This window comes from Neoarius graeffei, chromosome 20 (genome assembly GCF_027579695.1).
Source record: "Neoarius graeffei isolate fNeoGra1 chromosome 20, fNeoGra1.pri, whole genome shotgun sequence".
Classification (NCBI taxonomy): Eukaryota; Metazoa; Chordata; class Actinopteri; order Siluriformes; family Ariidae; genus Neoarius; species Neoarius graeffei.
In genome coordinates this window covers 60219686-60239416 of record NC_083588.1, presented here as the reverse complement: position 1 = coordinate 60239416, position 19731 = coordinate 60219686, and the positions used below count along the sequence as shown (strand labels likewise).

At 41.7% G+C, this 19731-nt stretch overlaps 1 protein-coding gene across 2 annotated transcripts in view; it reads left to right on the top strand.

Moving 5' to 3' along the window:
- Positions 1-15816, top strand: part of ccdc47 (coiled-coil domain containing 47) — a 34749-nt gene extending 18933 nt beyond the window's left edge. Inside the window, exons 6-13 of one of the 2 annotated variants that reach the window (XM_060902094.1) lie at positions 2176-2241; positions 2330-2431; positions 2524-2634; positions 2743-2828; positions 8022-8080; positions 8236-8345; positions 8426-8593; positions 14434-15816. In XM_060902094.1, the coding sequence (XP_060758077.1) occupies positions 2176-2241; positions 2330-2431; positions 2524-2634; positions 2743-2828; positions 8022-8080; positions 8236-8345; positions 8426-8593; positions 14434-14514 (783 nt within the window). In that variant the 3' untranslated portion in view covers positions 14515-15816. The other variant, XM_060902095.1, reaches the window with a different exon arrangement.
- Positions 15817-19731: the final 3915 nt, after the last annotated feature.

The following is a 19731-nucleotide window of genomic DNA, read 5'->3' as shown; positions in this document are numbered from 1 at the left end:
TTGCATACTATGAAACCCGCTAGCAGGGAATAGAACACGTTTTTATTCCATCGAAAATAGGGATGTTAACCGATGACCGTTTGACCGGTGGTTGACCGAATCAACGTCAACCGGTTAATTTTTTTTTTTTTTTGGTTGTCGGTTAAAAAAAAAAATCAATCGTTTTGAAGCTGCCGATTTTGGAGCGGAGAACCTGGAATTCTGTGTTGTAAATGCTTGGGGCATGCCATGCGGTGTAAGGACGACAGCTGACAAATCAGAAACACCCATTCAGTCATGTCCCGCTGTCCCGCCCCAGTTGAAGACAGCTGCCACTCGGCGAAAGAAAAGTCTAGACACAGGCTTTTTAGCTTACAGATTACTATTCTGTTTTTTTTTTTTTTTTAATTATTATTAGAAGGCACATGGAGTTTAGTCCTGCCTTGGCCAGTGCATTCTGAAAGTATGTTTCGGTCTGTAGCCAACAATGCATGTTATTGCAGATCATATCTCTCCACACAAACTAAAGGCGCAGATGCCGACTTTTGGAGGGAAGGGGAGAGAATGAAATGACAGCGGTGTCGGAGGGGGAGTGACAAACGCAGCTTTTATGTCTGTGAGCCAAGTCGGTGACGGCTTCAGAGCAACTTCAATACCATGCAGTAATGGCGTGTTGATATTGGTAACGGCGTTATAACGATTGTAGCTAATTAATTAGATTACCCGGCGTTATAACAGCCTTTATTTTAATGCTGTTATTCCCATCACTGAATGTTATGTACTTCTTCTAGCACTTGACTTTATTTTCAGCGCCATCACAGCCAACTGAAACCGTCTCTAAGCTGGAGCCATTTGTCCTCCGCTCCAATACAAACCCCTCGACATCAGTGCCGCGTTTGACTAAATGTTTCGCGGTGTAGAAAAGGTAATCTGAGTGGAGGGCAGCGACTGGGACTGAATGCGCGGATGCTCGCGGTTAGATTTACAATAGATTCTAATAATTCCAATTCTAGAATTTTAAACTTGTAGGTTAACCGACTTTAACCGGCTAATGAGGCTCGGTGGTCGGTCAAGATTTTTTTTAGTTTTCGCCATCCCTAATTGAAAAAGTTGTATGTATAGGGGTTTTTCACCTGACGTCACAGGGTCACGTGACGCCCCGGTGTCCGCCATTTTGAAGGTCAAGCTAGCTAATGTCAACAACATAGTAGCTGGTATGTTACTGTAGCAATGTTTACGTTCAGTCAGTTGGATGACTGTTAAAACCTTTCAGTCTCAAGTTTTTCCTTTACTGTATTTACTAGTTTACTGAGCTAGCGCGCTAGCTCGGGCAGGCTGGGAGCGAGCGCGCTAGCTCGGGCAGGCTCCGTAAACTAGTAAATCCAGTAAAGGAAAAACTTGAGACTGAAAGGTTTTAACAGTCATCCAACTGACTGAACGTAAACATTGCGACAGTAACATACTAGCTACTATGTTGTTGACATTAGCTAGTGCTAACAGCTAGCTGCTAGTACACTGCTACAACACAGACACCGACCCTAATAATACAGTTCTTGGTCATTGCCTGGTAACAGCAAATTTATAACGGGCCATGTCTCAACAGACTAAGAAGTTATTTCAATGACATTTAATAACATTTTGTTTATCCTGAGGACCGAAAGTAAATGAAAATGTGAACAAACCTTAGCTGTAATAAGATGGCGACCACCGGCTCCAGGGACGACCCGCTGATGTAGGCATGTTACCCAGCCTGACACAAAATATTTGTAGGCATCCAAACTCGTATACGCTTTCAGATCAATACCTGTGTATGGCGATGGGTTTTTAACGACATAGGTATACAGGTATCATGTGGGCCGAAGTCAGGTAAAGACAAGGGCTTCGTGTACTTCCGTACGTCAGTGAACAATCCTGGTGGAAGCAGGTAAACGTCGTTCTCTAAGCCTGCTAACCTCAATTTTTGCAAATACCTCTCCCTCTGCTCGCCCTGTAAATGCCCTACGTCGCTGGATAGTGAAGGTGTTTTCTGCATCTCGCTCCTTTTTCTTTTATGTTTTTCGTTTGTCGCCTTCCTCGCATTCAAACTGATTCGAGCCGTGACGTCCAAAATGGCAGCATCACATGACTTGGTCACGTGGGTGAAAAACCTCTATAATTGCCACCGATATTAAATGCAGCCTCTGAACTGTTTTGCAGTTTCTTAAAAGACAGGATCTGCTGAATGTGCTGGCCAGGATGATGAGACCTGCTTGTGATCAAGTGGTAGGTGTATATGTTCATACACACACCTGAACTGGAGCTTTTATTTATTTATTTTATTTATTTATTCTTGTCACTTTTCTCTCCACAGCAAATCAAAGTAACTCTGAATGACGAGGACATGGACACGTTTGTGTTTGCGGTGGGAAACCGGAAGGCCATGGGGCGCCTGCAGAAGGAGCTGCAGGACCTGGTGAGGATACACCCCCCCCCTTCCCCTCTGGAGCGAAAGAAAGCTGTGTGTTTCTCAAACTGACTTTTCGTTTCTGTCTTGTTCTCCTCCAGAGCGAGTTCTGCGGGGACAAGCCCAAGTCAGGGGTGAAGTACAGCCTCCCTGACTCTCTGGCCATCCTTTCAGAGATGGGCGAGGTCACGGATGGAGTGATGGACAGCAAGGTGAGGTGGAGGAAAATCGCGACGGAGTTTGACCTATGAAATATTTTCTGCGTTCTAATGTTTCAGGTTTGCTCTCAAGTCAGTTTGATTTGTTTTCTTGTCTCGTAGATGGTACATTACATCACCAACCATGCCGACAAAATAGAGTCCATCCATTTTTCGGACCAATTTTCTGGTCCAAAAGTTATGCAAGAGTAAGTGGTTGTCATGTTTTATGTATGTGTGTGTGATGTTTTAAAGCGTCTGGTTATCTGCACAAGAGACCATTTTCACATGATCATGTGACCTTGATAGGAAGAGCACAGGCCAATATGGTTTCCTGTCAAACTGGTTTTCTTCTGTCCGTCCGTATCTCCGTCTGTCCAAAACGCCCTTTTTTTCAGCAACCACAAATTAGAGCCACTTGGTACCAAACTTCAGCTTGGGGTTCTATAGAGATCTTGCATGTGACATCACAGCCGATCCAGATTGTGACAGACGCCATCGTGTCGGTCAAACGCCATATTCCGCCTTCTACTTCTGCTTTTACTTCTACCTTTTCTTCTGGAAAACCCTACTATATACAATTCTACTACAACGGCTGTGGCTACAAGCTCTCCCTACCTGTGCACGGTTTTTATGTTTTTTGTGTGTATTTTTGCGTGTTGTTCGTCTGTACCAGACTTCAATATCCACTACAACCGTATGGACTTACTGGACATTGGTTTCCAGCAAAAAATGACGGCTTGTAGCGATTTCCATCGCATGCACAACGTTCCGGACGAGAAAAAAAAAAAAAAAACATTCCGGACGAGACCAGATTGCGAGACCAGCGGGGTCTCCGTGGATTGTTATCGGAAGCAAAGTGAAGGAGGCGGCGCCGGGAGCCGAAGCAAAAGTGAGGCTACAGGCAGAGCCGGCCTGTTGACTAAGCTCAGAAAACAGCTACTCAAACCTCCACTGCCAAGCCTCTACCTCTCCAACGCCAGATCCATGTAAACAACACGGACGATTTGGAATTACCTTATTCTATAATCGGCTGGTCAGTGCTATACTCAATACTTAAGTGACTTACCCATCCAGTGAGGATCGTTTTCTTGTTTACAAGATGCCACATCTGAGTCGCTGACAAATCCTGAATTTCTGTAAAGAAAACTGTCCAGAGATTTATAGGCACGCAGTGCTTCACCACTGAACAGCGAGAGAAAGTTGATGAGGTAATCATACACGTCCGGGTATTCCGCTGGCAGTTCAAAATCCGGTCGTGAAAACTCCGTCCGGAAAGCCATAAGGGTCACAAATCTGTAGATCGTTTATTTTAGACATATATCTAGTTATCTGTTCATTAGAAAAATGAGCCGTGTAGTCCGTCGGTTGAAATTGATCCATTCTGTACACGAGTGCAGCAGTATTCAGCGGTGTTTTTGACCGACACGATGGCGGTTGTGTACTTTCCGGTCACGTGACTGCAAGATCTCTATACCGTGTATACCGTTTTCAGGTCTGCACCACATGGACTTACTGTGTCCATCTGTCCCTCTGAGTTACATGTCGGTCCTGGGATCGAGATGCTGGCCTCTTCTGCTCCTCGGACCTGCCTGATCTATCCTGGTGTCTGGTTGGAGTCTCGTCTCATCGCATCGCTCCTGTGGAGGGCGGCCCCATGTGGACAGTTGGGGGTCATGCCTGGAGGACGCTCTGGACTCTTGCAGTGGTGCTTTTGTGGCTGAGGACTGCAGTTGACTTGCTGACTTCGGGACTGCGGTTGTCGTGAACGGTTTTGCGCTCGGGTTTCCGTCGGTGAGGGGTTTATAGCATCAACGAAGCTGACTTTATGTTAGGACTGTTAATGTTATAGTCATGCTGTCTGTTGTTGCCCAAATGAGGATGGGTTCCCTTTTGAGTCTGGTTCCTCTCGAGGTTTCTTCCTCTTGTCGTCTGTTGCCACCGTCGCCACAGGCTTGCTCATTGGGGATAGATTAGGGATAAAATTAGCTCATGTTTTAAGTCGTTCAAATTCTGTAAAGCTGCTTTGCGACAGTGTTTATTGTTAAAAACGCTATACAAATAAACTTGACTTTACTAGCAATGTATTTACAAACTTTTCATAACACTTTTCTCAGCAACTTCAAATCACAACTGCTTGATGTTTGGTACTGAGCTTCAGCTTGGGGTTCTATACCGTTTTCAGGCCTGTCCCACATCGACTTCCTGTTTACCGACTGAATAGATTTACGAAACATTTAGCATGGGTTTTGACGCTATTTCAAGAAGCCAGATGCTATTTCAGAATGGATGCTATTTGAAATCCTCGGGGAGAACACGGCTCTTTACTTAGTCCAGAGATGCCAATCACTACGATTCGTGCATAGTCACTACGTTTTTGACAGTAGCACTACGAGGCTACGACCGTTTATTCAGTTTCTATGGGGTTCATATGATTTTAGCATGGTTGCGGTTCGAAACGCGTGAATCTATAAGGGTTCACGATATTTTGCTGGTGTTCGGTACATTTGAGGCCAATCATCGCTTGATAATTCAATATTTTAACTGTATTTATGGTCAAAGTTTGCTTCGATGGGCGCCGCCATCTTTGTTGACAAGCGTTCTGTGCATGCGCGAATTAATTATCGATGCCGCGATGGAATGTCGAGCAGCCCATGTCACTAGGTATTGAGGGGCTGTCGGGGTGCTGTAACCTCACAAACATGCTACTAAAGAAAAACTGTTGGAACTGAAACAGTCGTCTTCTGAAGTAAATCAATCAGAACTGAATCAGTAATCTGACTTGAAATTAATGAGATTAAAGTGAAAGGAAGTTGCTAAAAATTAAAAGTAATCAAAGTGACTTGACAGATCATGGGAATAAAAAGGAAATACCGTATTTATCCTTATAGAAGCGCCCTCCCTATTTGACGCGCCTCCACGATTTTCAGAGCTAGAATAGTATTTACCAACCATTTTCTTCATTTAACAAACTTTAAATCCAACAAACCACAACAGAGACGTTCAATTTCACTGCTGATTTTTTTTTTTTTTTTACCGGAAATCGCGTTAGTAAACATGGACAGTATAAAATACGGACATTCACTCTGCTGCGGATATCAATACGGGTGGAGACGTACCTTTTGTTTGCACCACTCTTGTACACGTTTACGGTGAACATTAAATGTTTTTGCAGCTAAGTGTTTGCCTTTCTGCTCTGCCAGTTCTACAACCTTTAACTTAAAACTAGCGGTGAAGGATCGTTTCGAGGACGACATTTTGTTTTGTGAGCTCATAAACATCGACGATGACGTGAATTGTGACGTCACTACAAATAGTTTACTTACCAATGTTATCCTTATAAGCGAGCTGGACATTGTTTAATTGACTTTTTGGACATATAACTGTATTTTCATGTGTTTCAAAATAAATGTTTTAAATTCCGATGATTTTGTCATGTTCGATTTTTGTCATTTAAGGGTCGAAATTGACGCTCCCCCTTCATGTTTTGCATCGCGCCCGGGCGCGTTTATTAGGATAAATACGGTAGACATGTTCCAGTACAACTATTTGAGTATTGCTAATTGCGTGTTCCAGTATGTTATCTATAAATATTGATGGTATGTAATCTGCATTTGTGTAGTAAAGTTAAGAAAATAATATTCACTGTTTGAAAGTTGATTGTATACAAATTACCAGAGAAGTCTTTACTTTGTGTGAATGTGGCGAGTTATGAGTATCACTCATGAGAAAATCATGAGTGATTGTGGTTTGGTTTTATTTTTCAGATAATTGAAAAAAAAAAAACCCAAATCAACAATTTTCTCCCCCCAAAACCAACATGTCCCAGTTCATTTTAGTCACCTGTATTCGCTCAGAATGGCCCTAAAAAAGCACCAATTTCCAAAATTTTCTCGGGGGCCTTACAGCGCCCCCCGAACCCCCAGCTGGATTGGACTCGCTATGCACCCTGTGGGCGCACCGCTCGTATGCATGTGTCACTATGCATGTGTCGTATGCATGTGTCATCAGGGCTTTAAAACGGTTCAAGGAACGAAAACGAAAACCGGGAACTTTTTTCTATTTCACATGGAACAGAAACGAAAACAGAAACTTTATTATTTTTTATGTTCCGGAACAGAAACGCTTATTGAAAATAATGGTAACCGGTTAATACTGGTTTTTATTTAGTTCCCCAAAGTTTCCGTAGCCTACAAATAAAAGTCATTCTTCTCCTGCGCAAGTTTCTATGACCCGCTGGGGTTCACTTCCTGTGTGACGTTCGCTGACTGAATGTAGAGAGCGGGAGGGTGGACTACTATCACGTCTCCACATCTTAAATAAGAGGTAAATATTGCAGTCTATCGTTATTCAAAAACGTCAATTTCAAACACGATATCAATATATTTGTCCACGTTAATGAGAGGCTCGCGAACATTAAATGACGTTAACCTCTGTTAGCCTATCAATGCATAGGGCCCGACTAGCCTTTGGTAACGCACTAAACGAATTCTCTTTCATTTTTGGCACTTTTTCTGTTTGTGTAGATGGGAAGACATACTGAGAATCCAAATCGCCAACATTTGAAATAATTGTTTTGAATTATTTCTTGTCTTATTTAATGAAGGTTGTAATAGAATTAGCCTACATTTGGCTTAAGCTGGATGAGACAGGGACATCATTTTATAGCCATTTGTTAAACAGCTGACAGGGAACGTAATTAACCGTTCCGGGAACGAAATTTTTTTTTGTTCTAACCGGTTCGGGAACATCTATTTAATGGTGGAACCCAAAACCGGAAACTTTAAAATTCCGTTTCTGTTTGGAACGAACCAATAGGAAAAAAATTCTGGTTCAAAGCCCTGGTCACTACACATTGATTTCACAAAAGGTTGGCATCTCTGTTACTCGTTTCAGGGTTCATTATTTGTTGAAGTCAACATTCATAATACGTGTCCTATTCCTTCAATTGCTTGCGTTCTGATATAAGCGAGAGTGGGGCTATATGTAAATGAGCAGTAGTTCACAGTTGATCGTTTATCATGTGTAGATATTGTACGGACCGTTTTCTCAGCAGTATGGATACGACCTGGGTTTGAGTCTGTGTACGAGATGACGCTCTGAATGAATAATAAATGCTGTAGATTTTGCAGATATGCTTCATGTTGTAGATATGGGATTGTAAGAGAGACTTCAAGGAACACAGGAAGCGTAGTTTTTGAATATTGTGCGTGCATGGTTAACATGATGCAAATGGAATGAAACGGTATGGTAGAGTGTAGCAGGGAAGTAAAAGTTTAAATCCGTGTACTGGTCTCGATGAAGAGACCAAAGTAGGACTTTAAAATAAAACAAGGTGACGCTTCACGACCTTGATAAAGAGATTATTAATAATTTTTTCTTGCTGTTGTGGTGTGTTTTAGGGAGGGTCAGCCCTTAAAGCTCCCCGAGACCAAGAAAACGCTGCTGTTTACATTTAACGGTGAGAGACGGGAAAAACATCAAGGACTCATCATCATCTACTTTTTCATCGCTTTTTATCTAATTTTGATGTTTTAGAATGCTATACCGATCGGACCAGGACGTTTTCTGTCCAGGTTTGGTATGAAAACTCGGACTTTGTGTGTGTGTCTCTAGTGCCTGGAATGGGTAACACTTCTCCCAAAGACATGGACAGCCTGCTGCCACTCATGAACATGGTGATCTACAGCATCGACAAAGTCAAGAAGTTACGCCTCAACAGAGAGGTGAGTGCACATATATATGCACACGCTTGCAAATATGGACCTAAGATTATTTTATAAAGTGTGTGTGTCTGTGTGTGTAGGGAAAGATGAAGGCAGAACGGAACCGCGCTCGAGTTGAGGAGAACTTCTTGAAGCAGACTCACGCTCAGAGGCAGGAAGCTGCACAGACACGTCGCGAGGAGAAGAAGAGAGCAGAGAAAGAGAGGATCATGAACGAGGAGGACCCTGAGAGACAGCGCCGCCTAGAGGTAGGAGATAGACGCACAAAATAAAATCGAGATAACAGGATAAATGTTTCTCAGGATCAGTCAAGTCGAGTGACCATGAGGCTCATGTTAATCCAGCGCTGGGATTGAGATTTATCTCGTCTTTTGATTTTTTTCATTGTAAACGTGTCACCTTTGATAGATAGCGGTCAGGTTTATTATTTTATTTACAACAACTGAAATGCAAGTTAAACCAGTATAGAGTAGTTGCTTTTAGATAATCACTGCGTTAGTGTTTTTCAAAAAAATTTTTTCCCCCCCTTCCTGTGAAGAAACCAGACTTGGTGTTCCAGCTAGTTTATTTTACCAGGGTGCTGCGTCCTGCTCTGCCCTCAAATACCAGTCCCATCCCCAAATTTACATGCACCCTACTCATAACTTTCCAAGAACCCGGAACATACTTTCCGCCACGGAAAGGAAGCGTGCCGGACGAGCGTAACCGACTTGCAATGTTGAACCAATCGCAACACGCTATTAGGGCGGGGTCATAGATGTGCTCTGTCGACCATTTTTTCTTATTCCAGTCACGAGTCAGTACAAGAAGGTGCATTTGAAAAGCAGCGATGCCTATAAATGCACAAAACACTACATTCAGACTGCAACCTGAAACGACCCATATCCGATTTGTTGTGAAATCTGATTTTTTTGTTAGGCCGTTCACATTACCAATTATATGAGACTTGTATGCGACCTCCAATGTGAACGGAAAACGACCCAGAAGTGTCCCGCATGCGCAAAATGACACGTAATAAGCACATCTACGTAATACGTAAACAACAACAAAAAAAAGCGCACTCTTCATGTTTGCAAGTAAAGCATGGAGATGAGGCGAGACCTGGCGATGTGGTTTTTGTGGTGGCGGCGGCGGAACTCGCACAATAATCTGATTAATGTGGGCAGCAGACTAACGAGACCGAAGGTGTCAAATTACTGGAAATTTCCAGAACAATCTTAGAATCTTGTAATACAGGATGGTTTAACATCCAGGTCCCTACCAAATCAAATCAAGTTTATTTGTACAGCGCTTTTAACAATAAACATTGTCGCAAAGCAGCTTTACAGAATTTGAACGACTTAAAACATGAGCTAATTTTATCCCTAATCTATCCCCAATGAGCAAGCCTGTAGCGACGGTGGCAAGGAAAAACTCCCTCAGACGACATGAGGAAGAAACCTCGAGAGGAACCAGACTCAAAAGGGAACCCATCCTCACTTGGGCAACAACAGACAGCCTGACTATAATATTAACAGTTTTAACAGGTATAACCCTCAACTGTCCTCATGGGGCCGTCCTTCACAGGAGTGGGGCGATAAAACTCCGACCAGACACAGGGCACCAGGATGGATCAAGCAGGTCCGAGGGGCAGAAGAGGCCAGCATCTCAATCCCAGGACCAACATGTAACTCAGAGGGACAGATTGGGGGGGGGGGGAAGAGAGAGAGAAAGAAAACACGTTGTTAGGTATGCCCTAAAAATGACAAGTATTAAATCTGTGTGGTCGGCTCGCAGAGACGAGAGTCTTTACATCAGGCATAACACACAACAATGGCATGTTAATATGGTAAAATATATCATGACCTGCTCTGGCTGGATGCTTGATTGGGTGATGGGAGCACACTCCTCAGCAATGATGAGATGCAGATGGGACCCTTAGGGCTGGCCAAGACAATTCAGTTACGTTTCACCGGGTCTGGGACATGCGACAGAATGTCTGACGGCCGAAATCCACCATTAGCTTGATCAATTCTATAAAAGTCTATTTAAATTCTGAAAACTGTACAAATGTTGTTTTCCACCAAAGAGGCGGGATTAGCCAACGCAGAATAGTGACGTTTGTCTCTTGTTGATGACGTGTAGGTCGCATGAATGCGACCTGTCCGGTCAGACTGCAGTCGCATGTGAAAATAACGGATATGCATCGGAATTAGGACCACATATCCAAGCAGCCTGGGTCGCGTGTGAAAAAATCGGATCTGTGTCGTTCAGATTGTCAATAACAAATCGGATACAGGTCGCATATGGGCAAAAAAATCGGATATGGGTCGTTTCAGGGTGCAGTCTGAACGTAGTCTAAGAGCAGCAAAGGGCTCACGGAACCGAGCATCTCTGTTTGCCAGGACACAAGCAGGTCTAGAAGTTGAGGACGAAACAAACTCAGTCAAAAATTAGGCCTGATGGATCTATAAAAAATAGTCACGTTAACATGTTAGACTAGATCTAATCTAACCGGACTGATATTAATGATTAACGCTATTATTATTAGTTTAAATGATTTGCAGAGAGAAACTTCTAGCTGTAGATGCTTTGCCTGACTTTTTGGTATACTGATTCTTAATGAGCTTCTGTTGATAATTTAATCTCTTCATTGTGTAACTTGTTTTGTAAATTATGTAATGTTTGTGTGTATGGATGTACGTTTTGGCTCTATGCTTTTGTTAACTGTGCTGCTGCCCGTCTTGGCCAGGACGCTCTTGTGAAAGAGACTTTTAATCTCGATCCCCGTGTCCGAAATCACTCCCAACTCACTATATAGCGAGGTCGCTATATTTTGTAGTGCTGTTCGAATGTATAGTGAGAATTATTACGCCCTGTATAGTGCACTCCAAGTGCATCATGAAAAGTAGTGTACAACCGATGGTCACTAACCAAGAAATGTATCCCATCATGCATTGCGGTTGTGCTGGAAAAAAAAAAAGACAGGTGATGGAGAGGAGCAACCAGTGCAGCATCGAGAGTAATGTAGTGTGTTGGAGTGAATGGACAGAGGAAGAAACGCATTATAAATGGACATTCAAGTAGAGGTCTGTGCGGGACAGAATTTTCAGGCCCGCTCCCGCAAAGAATTATGATTTTCAGTCCCGCTCCCACCCGCGCCTGCCATATTTTGTCCCGCTCCCGCCCGCAAATCCCGCATGATGCAGACGTTCGCGTTATTTCTCACGAAAGTTCTTGTCATTGGCTTGGGGAATTAAACATGCTGAGCTTAACTGAGCTCTCCACTGACCGATCCTTCACCTAGCGCACGTAGCGAGGGTGCGCGTTGCCAGGCGGCATGCGCAGCTGAGGCTTTACAGAGATACCCAACACACCTACCAAAATCTACAGTGGATATTAAGAATATTGTACATTGCACATAGCTTATATGTCACTCCTCACATTTACATTCTAGGAAATACAAGTAGGCCTATAAGAAATTTAATATAATTTAAAGACACAGTGTGATGGTGCCCCGCCCCCTACTTTGAGTGGATTTGAGCATAAATATCTACAGCTCATGTTCAGGGGTGTGTTTCCCAAACAACCAACCAAGTTAGCATTAAACCAGTATAGTATGATGCAAGTTTGAACTAGCTAACATCCAAAAAACGACTGTTTCCCAAAGCTGTAGTACCAACTTAGTCTGAACCAAGTTGATTTGAACCAACACCGTTCAAACCACGATGTTTTCAGATGTGTACGCGAGATTAGACCACATCCGCAAATTTAGGCATCTTAAAATGTTATTAATGCCAAATAAAATATCCAGTACAAATTATATATGATAGACATAAATTAATAATTTATAAATTTTATTTTAAACATGTTTTTAGTTAGCGGGACTGCAGCTTATCACCGCTCCCGCATTGTGCACTCCCCCTCCCGCCCACATCTGCAATGAGCTTTCAAAATTTGTCCCGCACCACACTGCTTTGCATCGGGTCCCGCGGGACTCCCGCGGGAGTGCAGGGCTCTACATTCAAGTACAATTAAAAATGGTAAGAGAATAGAAAATAAGCTGAAATAGAATGACTGACAGATAAAATACAAGAATGAAAGTTCCAGTGTAGAAGCAGGAATTATTCAAAAGCCTCAAATTTGGTTTAATAAAGGGCGAAGAAGAAAGTGTTGAGCCTTGATTTAAAATGCAGCAGACACAAAAGTACTTTGTATTTATTGATTCGGGAAATACGCTCAGTATAATATACGTATTTTATTATTTTTGAAAACCCACTAGCCGACTGATCTGGCACGTTTTAATCGTGCGACAGTAATGACGCAAATAACGGTGCGGTGGAGTAGTGTGGTTTTTTTTTTTCCCCCCTTCCCTCTCCTCTGTTTTCCATGAGCTCACTACATAGTCCTCTATATAGTAATTCCCTATACAGGGAGTAGTGAATGAGTGAGTGATTTCGGACACAGGGTGTTTAGTTTTTTTTTTTTCCATCTCTGGTCCTATACAAGTCTTTCCTGGTTAAATAAAATTATTAACTAATGTTAGATTGTCATGTTGATGAGCAGTAGATGGATGTAAGTGCTGAAAGAATTTAATTAAAAAAAACACGCTGGCAAACGGTTGCAAAACATTCTTTCAGCACGTGATGTTCGTGGATGCAGGTGACGGTTCGAGGTGCGCAAAGGCGTGTAGGCGTGACCTGATGAAGCATTGTATTAAACTGGTTAACTTAAGTTTCAGATTTGCTGACTTTATTTTACAAAAGTAATCTACCTTGCATAGTAGGGCTGTAACAATATGCGTATCGAAATCGCGATACACAGAGCCACGATCCGTGTCGCGATACAAGAAGGCAGAATCGCGGTACACCCTTTCAAACTTCTCCTCAGCCCAAAAACAGAGGTGCTTCCAAACTTCAATTTATGAATACTTTACTTTTTATTTAAATTACATTTTAAACTTACTTAAATTACTTTTATTTTTTATATCTATTAGTAAGTCGTTTTTTTCGCCGACCTGCGACAATCTTCTGCGAGTCACGCAACGTCCACACTCACCACTGGCAGAGCATTCATTTCTTTTAAGCGGTCGCCATTCTGGTTGCGACGCGGGGAGCGAATCTGTAAACAAGCAGCTCATTGGCTGGCTAGGTGTGCCACAAGCCAATCACAATCACTTGACCGGAAAGGCATGCAGTGTTGCCAGATTGGGCGGTTTTAGGTGCTTTTTGGCTGGTTTTGAACATATTTTGAGGTGGAAAACATTAGCAATATCTGGCAACACTGAGCATCTGCTTGGGCGGAAGCCTTCTGCGGCAGTTACATTTTGACACGCGAGCAATGTTTCACTATAAAAATTCCGTAATTTCCATCTGTTTTCCGCGATCACAGAAAATCATTGGCCCTATGAGAGTGAGACAGTGAGAGAGCCACCCCCCCAAAAAAAAAAAAAATCTTAACGGATTTACACGATTTGGAAAAATGACTTTTTCAGAACCGAAAAAAAAACAGAGCTTCTGGCTCAGCAGTATTATTTTGAGAAATAAAACAATCTTTGGATATACATTTGTTCATTTTTGCGTACATATTACTCATTCTCTGCAGTGGTCTGAATTATTTGTTATTAAATAGTTAATGTAAGTAAGTAAATGTTAAGTCAAATTTACTACTTTAAAAAAACATTAAAAAAATCGTGGGTGTATCGAATCGTGGGTCAAAAATCGCGATACGAATCGAATCGTGAGTTGGGTGTATCGTTACAGCCCTTATTGCATAGTTACCCAGTGTGGTTAATTTTGCACGATAGATTCTTTATCTATAGTGACGCGCACAAACTTGCCTACGATAATCATCGGCGCACCGCCCTCTTGGAAAGCGAACTGGAACGCTGCAGACTTTGTTTACATATTTACAAAGCAGATGATGTTACAGTTGAAGAAAATGTTCAAATCGTGCCATATTTCACCGGTTGTATCGTATCCCATCACTTCATGCTCTATAGGTGTGTATCATGCATCGGCTCGTCAATCACACACCAGTATGAGAAACTTCTCTTCCATGAAGAATTCTTGTCCATAATCGATTCCTTATTCCGGTGTGTCTCATGCAGGAAGCTGCTCAGCGTCGAGAGCAGAAGAAACTGGAGAAGAAGCAGATGAAGATGAAGCAAATTAAAGTGAAAGCCATGTGAAACCACGCACACGCACACACACTTGCACTCTGCTTCCATAGCTGCTGGCATCTGAGAATGTATCCACTGCTTCCATCAATTACTAATATCCAGATTTGTACCTGACCACCCGTTGTTCACTATCAGGTCATGTTTTATTGAAAGAAATTTTGATTCCCTGTTGCTTCACTGCTGTCCAGATGCGACCGACAGAGTCACTAGTTTATTAACGATGTGTGTGAAGTGTTTTTCTAATGATTGAAATAATATTTCGTCCCAGGGTTATCGCCGTTTCTCACAACGGGCCGGTGTAGATGCGAAAGCTGCACCTAGTCCCTTAAAGGGATCCTCCAGTGGATTTATTTTCAAACTTTAATTTTCAGAGACCAAATAGTGTTTGAGGAAAAATTTAATTTTCTTTAAAATGTCACATAGGCTTCCTGAAGTGGTGATATCATGTAGTGGTCACTTGGAGCAACTCTGCTGTTTATATTCTCTGTTTACATCATAATTTTGCTAGTTTTATGAGGATTTTTATTGAATTTCAGTTTGTAAATAAAAGTATGCGTCGTTGTGGAGCATATATATGCCACGATGCTAAAAATGAAGCACAAGACTTCACGCTGCAAAATCTGTTTTACACGTGATCTACAGAATGTGTGTAGTGTGTGTGGCTGCATGCTCTAAAATCAGTTTTAAACCATGTCTTTCACTCTCTGTTAATCTACCCAGCACCAGCTGTAGATCATGTAAAAAAAAAAAAATAGTGTGAAGTGTCATGTCACGCTGCGAGTTGAGCCATTTTAAACCGAGGTTTTAGAGCACGCAGCCACACACTATAGATTATGTGAAACAATTATTTTTGCAGCGCAAAGTCTCATGTCTGATCCAGTTTGTGTCAGTGAGCCTCTGTTCCAGCTGATCAAGCCCACTTTGCATTTTCTGTGTGGAAATGCAGTCTAGTTCCAGCTTGTGCTTTCTTTTTTTAGCATCATTGCGGCATTTATATGCTACACAGTGAGGCGTACTTTATTTAAAAACTGATAAATTTGGTGAAATAATTGTAAAACTACGATGTAAACTGAGAATATAAACGGCTGAGTTGCTCCAAGCGACCACTACCTGATGTCATCGGCTATGTCACCACTGCAGGAAGCCCATGTGACAGTTTAAAGAGGATTCATTTTTCTCGAACACTATTTGGTTTCCAAAATTTTTTATTTTTATTTTTTTTAAATCTGCGACTACTTTTACTTAAAGTGCCATTCCACCATTGGATGTCGTCTTTGGCATAAAATACAATATATTTTATGACAACATGACTAGACAGAGAAATCTTTTAGCTTCAAAATGATATATCAAACATAATTTTTTGACAACGACAAGTATATTAATTTTGCGACCAAAGTCACCTACCCTTTTAATTTCCGCGCGGTAGTGAAACGTGATGTCATCGGCAGGTTCCCCTTCTTGTGTACCACGTGTCGGTCTATTTTTAGACCAGGAAACCCCCAAAGTGAGAGAGTCATTTCTCCTCGTATATGGGGGCCAAAAAAATAGCGAAAAATTGAGTAAATCTTTCAGTTAGCTAGATTTATTGGTATTAGCTAGATTTATTGGTATTATTTTTATCGCGTTCTATCCGCCATTGCTGATATGTGCCACGTCACACATCACATGGTACACAAGAAGGGGAACCTGCCAATGACATCACGCGCGGAAATTAAAAGGGTAGGTGACTTTGGTCGCAAAATTAATATACTTGTCGTTGTCAAAAAATTATGTTTGATATATCATTTTGAAGCTAAAAGATTTCTCTGTCTAGTGATACCATTTATATATGTTGTCAAAATATATTGTATTTTATGCCAAAGAATACATCCAATGGTGGAATGGCACTTTAAGTTTGAGAATAAATCCGCTGGAGGATCTGTTTCAAGAGCAAATTTAGTTGAAAGTGAAATCCGATGTAGCTTCTGATTAGTTGAATGAAAAACGAGGGAGTTGAATTTGAGTTTTGTATTTGGCAAAAGTGAAATCTAAAATCCAAAGATGATTTTGACGCTAAAGGGTTTGAGAGTTGTTTAAAATTCAAAATGAAGTGTGCAAATATAGATAGATGAGATTCACTTTAAAAGTAACGTCCTGGTAATTTCCAAGCAGAAGCAGTCGAACAGTCACAAACCCTTACAGGGCGGCACGGTGGTGTAGTGGTTAGCGCTGTCGCCTCACAGCAAGAAGGTCCGGGTTCGAGCCCCGTGGCCGGCGAGGGCCTTTCTGTGCGGAGTTTGCATGTTCTCCCCGTGTCCGCGTGGGTTTCCTCCGGGTGCTCCGGTTTCCCCCACAGTCCAAAGACATGCAGGTTAGGTTAACTGGTGACTCTAAATTGACCGTAGGTGTGAATGTGAGTGTGAACGGTTGTCTGTGTCTATGTGTCAGCCCTGTGATGACCTGGCGACTTGTCCAGGGTGTACCCCGCCTTTCGCCCGTAGTCAGCTGGGATAGGCTCCAGCTCGCCTGCGACCCTGTAGAACAGGATAAAGCGGCTACAGATAACGAGATGAGACGAGACAAACCCTTACAGTAAGTGTGAACTTCATGTTTGAGATTTTTGATCGCTGACTTACAAACCACCGAATTCAATTTCAGTACAGAATTCAGTATCCGATGGTTTGATACAACTTTAAAATCCGAGCACTCAGATTGCATTTAAATTAAAATCTCTAATGCCACGATTCTAACTCCGTAAACACAACCTGCAGCTGTTTTACTGGGAGGAAAAAAAAAACAAAAAATGAAAAACACTCCTGGTTTAGTAGCAGCGTTTGAGCAGCCACCTTTAATTAGTGCGCTTTAATCTGTGAGAGATTATTATATATAGGATGTAGGACCATGTGAAAGCAAATACACTACCTTTAAATCCTTTTATTTCGTCAACTGAATTTTAACAGCAGTCTGCGTGTGTAATTTTGTCTCGGTCATGTGAGGATAGGAAAAACTTTAAAATGGATTTATTTAAGCTACTAAACTGCCAGTGAAAGATTTGAATCTTTTAAAGTCTGGTTTATTTTCTTGATCTTGATCCTAATCCAGTTTATTATTGAGCGGAAAAACACACAATTCAAACAAATGATGAATGAGAGAATTTCAGTCGTACGGAGATTAAATGGATTGCGAAAATAACGAGTTTTAAAGTTTCACTTTGTAAGGTTTAAAAATAAAATTCTGTAATTATTAGAGGTCTAGAAACGGAAGATGCTTTTATAGAAATTAAAATGAATATAAATCAATGATGCATTGATTTGCAATATGATCATGCAACGGATCTGGTTTCGCAGATTCAGTTCAGGCTGCTGTTTAAACATTTCTGGCCCTGAAATTAGCTCCACCCCTATCTTCTCAGCCTTGTGGTGTTTTTTTTTTTTTTTTTTTTTAAACTCTAAGTGACTCACAAGAATTCTAATAAAGGGAATGTGAACGCTTGATGTTTTCGTTTGTTACAGCCCACTTCTCGGGCTACACAGGACTCTAAAAATGACAAACTGCTCCTTTAAGTGTGTTTTTATTTATGCAGAGAAATACAGTAGAACTGGGTCAGTCCAGAACTTCCGCATCACCTGAATGCTTCCCTTGGTCCTACACTGAGCTCTGCAGTGTGTAAGGGTTCTTCCATATCAGACGGTGATGTCACTGTAAAACCATGCCTCGCCTGTGTCATCTCGATCTTCACACCTTCGCCCTCTCAGAGCTGGAGTTTACCCCGCTTTCACCTGCTGGTTTGTTATGAACGTGAAACTGGGGAATGAGGAAGCACACAGTATGATTTATAATACTGTCCACTTGTAAAATCCATCAATACTGTTTTATAGACAAATGATTTTTCCTTTTATTCATGAGAAAGGGCTCAGCGTGTCCATGTCATCGTTGACCCGCTACATTCAATATGTATTTAATACAGGTTTTTTTTTTTTTATTTGTTTTACAAGTGTGGTTCATTTTGTCACATGGATGTGTTTATGTTGATGCTCATGAGATGCGCTTCATTTCAACCTGTTTCTGTACTATTTGTCTTTTTGTCCGAAGAGACACTGAGCAAAATTGAATAAATCATGCACTGAACAGTTTAACTAAAAGGTTTCTCTCCCCCCCCTTCAATTAATATGTGGTTTATATGGGCAATTCTTCAGCAGAGAGGCTTAAATTATTAGTATTGACTTAATTTGTCAGGATACTGTGAGTTGGCCAAGTGGTTAACGTGTCCGCCTCTCGACCAGGAAATCGCGAGTTCTACTTGCGGTCAGGTCATACCAAAGACCATCATAAAAATGGTACCTACTATCATCGGGCAATGGCACGCTGTGATACAGATGCGAGTGGGGAGTCAAACTCTCGCGGTTACCAGAGGACCAGCTCCCCCGAACGGAGATCGGCACCGCCGCACCCATACGCCTTAGAGTTGGTTAGTACTGGGACAGGAGACTACCTGGGAAGGCCAGATTCTGCCATGCGAGGGGCTTTGACTTTTTTTTTTTAATTTATTTTAACTTGTCAGCCCAGTGATATTGCAAAAGTACGGAATCCGCGGCAAAATAGACTGAAAGCCATATTTAAAAATCATTATCCTGATTATAGCAACGTCGCTTCAGAGAAATCTTGGTTTGAATTTTTAAGAAATGAAAGTTTTGTTTTTTTCCCAGATCCGTTACTGCCTCTTCTTTCCTCATAAAAGATTTTGCGTTCAAAGCTAAAACACGGTTTTTTCTCTGCTTTTTTTTTTTTTAAATCCCCGCTGGCCGAAAGGCCCAAAGGGGGATTATGTGGCGATGTCTGTCTGTCCATCCCAGGAAAGGGTGCTCACTTTCGGGAAATCAATGACCCTCACAATTTTTGGAGGAATTTCACAAAACTTGGCAGGATTCTTTGTTATACGTCAGTAATACACTTATTGCAATTTTGTTAAATTCGGTCACATTTTACCAGAGTTACAGCCCTTGATTAACAAAACTATACTTTTGACAATTTCATGAGGTTTTTTTTTTTTTTCTTCTTTCTGACATCAACTCCTCTCACAATTTTTGGACAAATTTCTCGAAGCTTGGCAAAAGGCCTTGTTTATATGACGGTAATACGCAGATTGTGATTTAATTTCGTTTGTGAAAATTTTCCCAGAGTTTCGACCCTTGATTAAATAACTTGTACTTTGACAGTTTCATGAGGGTGGACGTTCTTCTGAAATCA